Below are 9,803 nucleotides of genomic sequence, written 5' to 3'. Positions count from 1 at the left end.
AACCGTGTGTAAGTACAATACAAAATCACTGGAACATCTTTAACGTCAGTGTTTTTACGTCCATGTTTTACGCTCATGTATTAACTCATGTATTTACTTGTTATGGGAAAACAATTAAATACTAATTTTGCATAGAAATGCATAAAAAATTCCCTTTAAACTCTTGACTGCCAGAGTGTTGGCTATTTGATAGTTATCAGAATGCAATTTAAGACCCAAATAATTGTAGTGTGGAGTAAATGCTAACCACAAAATAACGATGCCCCAGAAACACTGCTACGAAGTTCCAATACAGAGATATTTGGGGTTTACAAAAGTCTTCAATCGTGTGTTTTTGATGGATGTAAGTCGGATCTAAATCTTACAATCCACATCGCCACACTCTGGGGAATCAATAGCATGTATATACAGTACATACATATAGACATCTAAATATAAAAACGTACATACAGTAAATATACATAGGGTTATGTTCCTATGTATTTATATAAATGGCATATATACACAGGGGAACATAATCAGAGCACTCTCTCTCTTTCTTTTGCTGCCTCTCTCCCACACACACATACACACACATAAACACACACGCACACTAGCAGTGATCGGAGCAGATGAACAACCGACAGGCAGGAGCAGCTCTGTTTAGCTGCTATGGAGCTCCGACTGGAGACATGTACAAGTTTTTTCAACAGACATTTGAGGGAACATTTATGAAAACACAGCTTGTTTATTGAAGAAACAGAGAAGGGTGGAACAACTCGATCATCTTGTTTTTCTTTTTGAGAGGATGAAATCTGATGTTAATTTACGAGTGATTCAGTCAACAGAAACACCAAGGTAAGAGTTAATATCTTTTTGGCTCTTCTGGGATCATTCAAAAAATGTATAACCCCCAAAAAGCTTATTTTAAATGTTCTAATTATCATTATTATTATCATATTAATTTTAGGTTGTTTACTTAACTGACTCCAGTTAAAAAAAATAAAAATACGTATATTAAGAAAATTAAAACCCGTGAGCCCGGTGTTTGTCTTCCCCTAACTAGTTCTAACTATTCAGAAAAAAACAAGCAATACTTTGATAAAGCGTGGCTGAGTAAGTGGACTGTAAAACATTTGGGGAGCATAAACAGATAGAGGAAAAGATGTTAAAGGCCAAAATCCTTTTTCAAGGTTAGAGTTATACTCATCTCCTCTCCCTACCCCCTCCCTCCCACCACCTCTCTGCTCCCAGCTGTCGATTATTCCTGCAGGCTTTGGATTGATTTTCAGCACTGGACAGCTCCCGTGGCCTCAATGAAACCAATTCACGTCATAGCTGCTGCTGAGCTTGCAAACTGCCCCGTCATAACTTCTAGTGGCACTGTGTGAGCCATTGACTTTCTTAAGCAATGTGCAGGGATGGAATCTTCACTTTCTTCTTTATTTCTTGTTATTTTTTCTTGGTGAAACACATTAAGGGGCCAACCCAAAACGTTAGAGCCCACATTTATAGTGGGGTTCAGACTATATTCTATCAAGTGGATGTGAATTTGCGTGTATTATATGAAAATGTAACCAAGGAAGTATTAATATCTTTGACTTCAGTAAAAGAAAATACACCACACTGTAGATGTAATCCATTATAAGTAAAGGTTTTAATACAATAATGGTATAATCTTTGAAATAATGTGATTTACAATTTACAAGAAAATAGACAATACTACTACAAATACAAAAAAATAGTTAGTGATGTAAAGGTTATATGTAAAATAAAATAGTGAAAGTAGGCATTGTGCAAAACTGTTTGTGTAAAACAATTGTTTAATATTTCCTTTTGAAATCCAGAGCAACAAAAGTGTAAAGGAGCAGAAAACAGAAATACTTGAGTAAAGTAGAAGCACCTCAAAACAGTTTTCAAGTACAGCACTTGAGTTAATGGATTTAGTTAATACTAGAAAACACAAACCTACTCTCCATTGTTCATGTATTACTTTTAAGAGTTATTAGTCGTCTGTTTGTGTGTGTCCATTAGTGTGTGTGGGAGGACGTCCTCCTGTGAGAATAAGTATGCTGCTTTTACGCAGACATTTCCATATCTTTCTAGGACACTGTGTGGACCAACTGCTGTGCTTAATGATCAATGTCATCTTAAAGACATGACACAGATACAGAAAATGAGAAGGACCAAGGACCCTGCACTAAATACATCGCATGATAAAATGCAGCACTCTCACACATTTACACACTTTGCTTCGTCAAAGATTTACAACTCTGCCGTGCGTTTGTATGAAAACCTTTTACTTTTCTGTAAATGGCATTACGCCTTGTTGTAACAATGTCTGACATCATAATCTCATCTTAATCTGTTTTTTTTCCCTCACACTTCGTCCAACCTGCAGGACCTCACAGTCTTTATTCCTTTTTTCCTTATCCCTCTCTCCTTTTTCTCATATCCTCAGACCTCAGATTACACAAAAGGGCTTAAACCAGGTCACACACCAACTGCTGTCCACCTTTCATATTGTTGTTTGGATTAGGAGATTAAGGGACATACTAATCTGGTATTTGACAAGGGCTCCTTCCATACTTTTCCTTTGCATGAGATTATTCTGTATTATATATGTCAGTTTAGTTCCACTGACGTACCTGGATAAGAGCTGCGTCACAGTCTTCAACACACTGGGTAACAATATCAATAGTCAGTCTTTGTAGACAACTGTGGTCTGGTGCGGGTTTAGGTGCTTCTTTATGAATGTATGGCCTAATTTAAAGGATCAGTATGCAGGATTTCCTGGTGTGAAATTGCGGATTGTTACACCAACTAAACAAAGACCAGGCAGCAACCTCCACGTCCGAAGGGGAAGTGCCTTAAACTACGTTCCTGCAATGGCCATCAGATGACGACTCCTTCAATTGCAAAAAAAAGTGCGATTGTTCTTAAAGAAAATGAGGAAATAACTTCTTGACATTGTAAGCATGAGTCAATACTGAATTTCCGAGTCTTCTTCAGTACAGCATGATTTAGTAAACGATGGTCCCTTTGGAGTCAAACAGACCGTATAGCAGAAAATGCTTTATGGCCGGGCTACGATGTGATTGTACAGGTTTAATTTAGAAACGCAAAAGGCCCTCCACCAAAAGCCAGTGTTTGGTTTGTGGGTTACTGCAGAAACACTATGGACTCAATAAAGGTGCCCCCCTATAAAAAAGCTCATTCTAAGCTAATGTTTCACAATGATTAATTCATATCAACAAAAAAGAAGAATTAGTTTTGGGTGATGATGCACTGATGAAAAATGAAGACCCATGTTTCATAACATTTCTACCAATAAACACCACTTAATCCTACTGACTGGTCCAGGGCTTATTTACTCCTCATCTCCTCTCTCCTTGGTCAGTTGAGCACCTCCTTTCCTCTCGTCAGGTTGTCTCACATGGCAAACCATCACAACACACACACACACACACACACACATGGAAATACACACACTTCAAATCAGCCCCATAGAGGGAGAAGAGAGTTGTTCCTATGGAGACGGCTAATACAGTATCTATGATCAGCCAGTAATTACTTGTATTCTCCCTTTGGGCTTTCGTCAGCTGAGAAGTAAAACCAGGCAGAATTGAGTAAATGGTTGCATTTATTGGTGATTAAGGGATACAGTTATTTATATACTGTGCATATACATCCTCAAAGCGTTTACAGCCACAAACTTGAAACAATCAGAGCTTTTCTGGGTTCAATGACATGAATTGAAATGTAAACAAAGCTTCACTGGGCAGGAATGAAACGATCATGGATTGGGTCATTGATTAGTAAATTCCAGGAAAAAATGGAGCGGTGTGTTCCTCCTGCAACACATGATGCATTTGTGAAGATTATCATTATTATCTTGACAGTAGGTGACATCACTTTTTAAGTCATAGTTGACGTTTTTGATAGAAACGGTCATGACTTGAGGATCACTCAGTGGCCTTTTGCCTGGATGGAATGTGCTCAGTTGTCATGGAGATGACAAAGATTTCATGTCCATGTGGGCTTTGTCTTAGTGTTTTGGGTAAAATTATGTTACACCAGAAGCCTGATGATCATCATGGCAACAGGTCTTTTCCCACTTACTATTATACTGCATTACATCATCAACAGGTACACAAAATATCAGTCCACTCACACCTAAGTCATATCAACAAAAACAGAACATTATCTACTGTCAGCATTCTGTGATTGTATCTTTCTTTGGAATAAACACTGCATTGTGCCCAGAAAATAAATTATTTTTAAAAAGGCATGATATATGTTTTTGATAAATAGCTGTATTTTGTAATTAACCCGACTTAACCCGATAAATTACATCAACAGCAACATAATCAAATGGACTGTACAGAACTTCATGATGCTGCTGACACTGACTTACGCGGTGACCTTATTGGCTGTCATCCTCTAAGGACTCAGTAAGAAAAAGTTAGGACTTCACGTAAAGGACTCACTCCTCCATCTGTGGGAGTTACCAAGCTGACGTAATCATCTGACCTTTTGGGATTATCCAGTCAACAATCCCTCTTCATCCAGCTAATCAGCAGCCAGTTCCTAACATCTGTCCTTGGTGTAACAAGAAAAAAAACCAAGCGTTGCATTGCATGACAACAAAGCCCATCACAATCTGTATGTGTATGTGTGTTTGCTTGTACTTGTTAGTGATGGCGGTGTTAAACAAATGCGAGATTTTCCCAAGATATTCCTTTTTATTGTCAACTGTTGCTTTACTTACGTCAGCTGAAGGGATTTGAGAAGCCGAAAACATAAACAACCGCTGCCCTTTAATGCTGCGTGCGATTGGCCTTCTACTGGTTATGCAACCCATTGCTTTTTGGTTCTCTTGGTTCCCAGCTTGGTGACATAATATGCTGAGCGAAATCACCCTTTAACCTTGTCATCGGGCCAAACAGCAGATCAATTGTTCCGCTAACAGTAGCTTCACACTGATTCATCTCTCTTTTAGACCTTAGTGCGTTCCCCTGCCAGTCTGGTTTTCCACCACTGCTTGGCCATGAAGGTCCCTAAGGCTAAACACTAGCAAGTACCTGATCAATATGCTTTCATCACCAAAAACTGTCTGGTCTGCTCCCTGCATTAGGGCGAAGCCAAAATTTGCACAGAGAGATATTTGATTCTTTGATTTTTGGTCAAGCTTGCGACCCAACACTGTGCAGGGCAATGATCCCCAATTTGGTCCAGAGGGAAATCAACAGCTCTTCAACATGATCTTCCAAAACCTTGCACAAAGTCTTGCACAAGTAATTACCATCTCATCAGCCTCAGCTGTACTGCTTCTATCAGATGTTTCCATAGTCATGTTTATTCACGCATGTTAGCGTGCTAAAAAAGGCTAAACGCTACTTGCCAAATTAGATAAAATTATCAATAAGTAGCCAAAAAATGCCATTTGTAGCATGTTGGTGGTTTGGCGTTAACGTTTAGCACAAAACACTACCGACCGGGTACTGTTAGACTTGTGAAGTTTTTTTGTTTTTGTAGTGGTGTGCGAAATTTATCTATCTTGATTAAAATCAAATGTTCTTTGTTCACAGAAAATGTATCATGAACAGGATGCGCTGACAACAAATGCAAGAAGCACCTGAGCCCATACTGCCTCTCCGCCCAGCAACACTACTTTAATGGTTGGAACTACCCTCCCCAACCTACATTACTGCCCCCGCAGACACAGCCTGATGATCGCCGGTGCCATGGGAGCGGTGCGGGTCAATAGGTGAGAGAGGATGGGGAATGAAGCGGTGTCAGTGCCCACTGCTCTTTTATTGAAGAAAAGTAAAAACTTGTGGCTATTTTTGTCACTCAGGAATCACAAATTTCTGCTGCCACCACAACTCTGTACATATTCATTCATACTGCTTTCGTAAGTGAAAGTGAATGTTTACAACGGTTAATTAGTTATTAAGTGATAGTTGATAGCCCATTATTTATAATAAGCCATTATTTAGAATACCATGTGGGTGGCCAGTCTGTGATAAATATACATTATCAAAGATAACATGATGGAACATGGCTTCAGGGCACCTGGACAACACATTTATTAACTATTATAAACATGTGTACCTGCAGACTTGGTCACAGAAACACAGCATTGATAAACATTAATACTTCAGGGGGCTTACTTGTTTTTGTTGAGAAACCCTTCACCCCTCCTTGAGTTTATTCATTTGTGTAACTGTGATTAATTGTCTAACTGTTTACTACTCTTTACTCATAGCTCACTGGCATTTATATCAGCATACCGGGTTGCTTATTTAAAAAGTGTGAGACTCATGAGGATTCATGATTTATTTAGGAATTCAATGAATGACTTTTAATGCAACGTGAGCATTTTTCAAGCCTGACAACACAGATCATTTTCCAGATAACAACATATAACTTCATATAGCATAAAGTACATGATAAAACCAATGAAAAATACATTGATTATAATTAGTAAACACATTATAAAGCAAAGGGCACCAAAGAATCCAATTAACTGTTGGAAACCGTAGCTAAGCAACCATAACTAGGCCATGCAGGTCTGGCAAGCTTTGGATTTTTTCACACGATTAAGCAGCGTCAACAGGAGATGCTCTATAGTTAGAGTTTACAGGCTACATTATTTGTTTCAAAACAACAACAAAAACAACTGTTCCCCACTAGTACATAAACTGTGTAGTATTTCCCCTTTGAATAAGAACCAAGCTGAGTTTAGCCTAAGATTATCAGCCAGCGCATTTTCTCTTGCTATGTTAAATGAGAAATGTTTTAGAGCCTTATAAGATGCCAAGTCCCCTCAATAAAGTGCTCTCCCCTCTCTTCTTCCAGATACAGCATCGTTTCCACAGACGAAGATCCCCTGAAGATCTCCACCTTGGGCCTCCACAACGGCCACAGTCCTCTGACTCAGCAGGCGCTGTCGGGGGCCTGCATGCGCTCTGAAGAAGGAGGAGAAGTGGGGGAGTGTCCAGGAGTTGACGAGGGAAGAGGGGCTTTATCTCTGAGGGTGACGAATGAGCCCATCATCCGCAACAGCTGCCGCGCTTCACCTTCCTGTCTCGACCTGGGCACCGGGCGCCTGCGCAGCCGCTTTGTGAAGAAGAACGGCCAGTGCAACGTGGTGTTCAACAACATGGAGGACAAGCCGCGCCGCTACCTGGCGGACATTTTCACCACCTGCGTGGACATCCGCTGGCGTTATCTGCTGCTCATTTTCACCACCACCTTCCTTCTGTCATGGCTGCTGTTTGGCGTGATCTTCTGGGGGGTGGCGCTCATTCACGGAGACTTTAGCCTCCGCGTACCCGCGAAGGAAGGGGACCCCGGAGCCAATGCAGAGGACGCCAAAGACGAACCGCGGCCATGTATTCTCCACATCCAGGGTTTCATTGGGGCCTTCCTCTTCTCCATAGAGACCCAGACCACCATTGGCTACGGTTTCCGGTGTGTCACCGAGGAGTGCCCGGTCGCCGTGGTGACCGTGGTGGTCCAGTCCATCGTGGGCTGCATTATTGACTCCTTCATGATCGGCACCATCATGGCAAAGATGGTGCGCCCCAAGAAGCGGGCGCAGACCTTGCTGTTCTCGCATTACGCCGTCATCGCGTTGAGAGACGGCAAGCTGTGCCTCATGTGGCGCCTGGGCAACATGCGCAAGAGCCACATCGTCGAAGCGCACGTCCGCGCGCAGCTCATTAAGCCGCACGTGACGGCGGAGGGCGAGTACCTCCCGTTGGAGCAAACGGACATTGACGTCGGCTACGACGACGGGCTGGACCGGCTGTTTCTGGTGTCCCCGTTAGTGGTGGTGCACGAGATCAACAAGACCAGTCCTCTGTACAACGTGAGCCGCAACGACCTGCTCAAGGAAGACTTTGAGATCGTGGTCATCCTGGAGGGGATGGTGGAGGCCACAGCCATGACCACTCAGGCCCGCAGCTCCTACCTGTCCAAGGAGATCCTGTGGGGTCACCGCTTTGAGCCGGTGGTCTTTGAGAAGGGTGACCGCTACCAGGTGGATTACTCCCGCTTCCATAAATCCTACGAAGTGCCATCCACGCCTCACTGTAGTGCCAGGGAACTCAACCAAATAATGGGCCGTGGCGGTCAGTCCTCGTCCTCCAGCTCGAGTTACTCCCGGTCTCCGTCGCCATTCGCCCAGAGGGCAGGCCGCCACCTCCTGGCACCTCACTCCCCCAGCGCTTTCTGCTACGAGAACGAGGTGGCCCTGTGCTGCGGGGACGACGAGGAGGATGTGAAAGAGGAGGCAGGGCTGAAAATAAGAAGCGACAGAGAGGTGAAGATAAGGGATGACATTCACTTGGGATTCAAAGAGACATTTGTGGAGGAGCAGAAGGTGGAGATGCTGTGTGTTCTGGACTCAGAGAATCAGATCGGCCTTGACAGACTACAGCCCACTCTGCCTTTATACATCAGCAGAGAGTCAGGAGTTTAATCGATGGTAATGGCTGCCCATACGTTTTGTTTCTTCTCTTCGTCTGTGTGCTTCCAACCAAAGTATTGAAATAGTTTGAAAATAAAAGATTTTTTGCGGCTGTCCTAAAACCCATTTTGCTTTCGATCACGACTTTCTGGCTCCAGGTAGTGTACACTTTCAGTTGTAACATCAGCATCTAAAGAATGCACAGCTCATCTTCTTTGGAAAATGGTGACCGGGTATTTCTCTCAAATCATGAGGTATCTTGAAAACGTTCTTGCTTTCTTGTTTTAGTTATTTTGACAGTGATCTACAGTTAGTTTTTTTTGTAAATATTAGAAGATTTTGTTTTAATTTTGAAATAATTATGCATCATATACATAAATGCTATGTAAAAATCCATTCATTCAAGGAAGACTGCCACAAATGCAAACTTAAAAAATAAAATATTTCGGTATTTTGAACTTGTGTCTTCCTGCTTGAGTTCTTTTTTTTTTTACTGAAGTACAAGCACTTTATTCTTACTTTTATCAGTGGATACAAACACTTACATACAAACAGTGTGTTGGTTTGTGTGAACAAGGCAACACACGAACAAACAGTGTATTGTTAATGCTTAAATTGTCTCTGTGGAGTCTCACCTCAACATTCCCTCAGCCATGCTGGTTACTCCCTTTTTTTCTGAACAGACAAGATCAGCAAAAATCCTACTTGTCTGGACTTTGGATTCGTGACGATCAGGTGAACGTTACACCACAATACTGTTGGGTGGATTGTGAGATTCATGAAGCTCATCCTCGGGAGAGGTTCTGATAACTTTCCTCATTTTTTATTCTTAATATCCTTGTGTCAGAAATTAGAATTCTCTGACCAATAATCTGGGAGACTAATGACACTCCTATCAGCCTCAGTTATACTTTGAGTTAAGTGCAAATTATGATCATGAAAGCACGAAACTAAGATGATCCGCAAGGTAAACATGGCATCCATTGAATTTGGGCATTGTCAGTGAGAGCATATTAGCATGCTCATGTTAGCGTTTAGCTCAAAGCCTCACATACTGTAGACCCTTTTAGTCACTAGTTAGGGAACCTGAGCCACTGAAGTACTTTATCAACTGCTTATTATCACTAACTGCAGTGCAGTTGATGGGTAAGTGTCTATTTCTTGTTTGGTTTTGGTTTCTGGGGACGTCTGAGCTGAACACCCAGGCACACTGCCATTGACACCGTCTGTGAGTTTGTTGCTAGGTTACACCTAATATGAGTACAGTTGGTACAAAAAGTTTTTTTTCGGACTTCTTGTTGTTGCTGAGGGAAGAGAAACCCCCCCGATCTCCGTTGACAACACA

The 9,803-nt window shown here is 41.9% G+C and overlaps 1 protein-coding gene across 1 annotated transcript; it reads left to right on the top strand.

Annotated features, from left to right (window-relative positions):
• The first annotated feature begins 311 nt into the window (after positions 1-311).
• Positions 312-8,916, top strand: LOC119218176 (ATP-sensitive inward rectifier potassium channel 12-like). The gene is made up of 3 exons (XM_037472391.2): positions 312-837; positions 5,571-5,749; positions 6,844-8,916. Exons 2-3 carry the CDS (start codon positions 5,658-5,660, stop codon positions 8,468-8,470), a joined length of 1,719 nt encoding a protein of 572 aa, XP_037328288.1. The 5' UTR covers positions 312-837; positions 5,571-5,657; the 3' UTR covers positions 8,471-8,916.
• Positions 8,917-9,803: the final 887 nt, after the last annotated feature.

The sequence above is a fragment of the Pungitius pungitius genome, chromosome 9 (genome assembly GCF_949316345.1).
Source record: "Pungitius pungitius chromosome 9, fPunPun2.1, whole genome shotgun sequence".
In the NCBI taxonomy this organism is placed as follows: domain Eukaryota; kingdom Metazoa; phylum Chordata; class Actinopteri; order Perciformes; family Gasterosteidae; genus Pungitius; species Pungitius pungitius.
The sequence above is the reverse complement of the archived record's forward strand: the minus strand, read 5'-3'. Positions and strand labels throughout refer to the sequence as shown.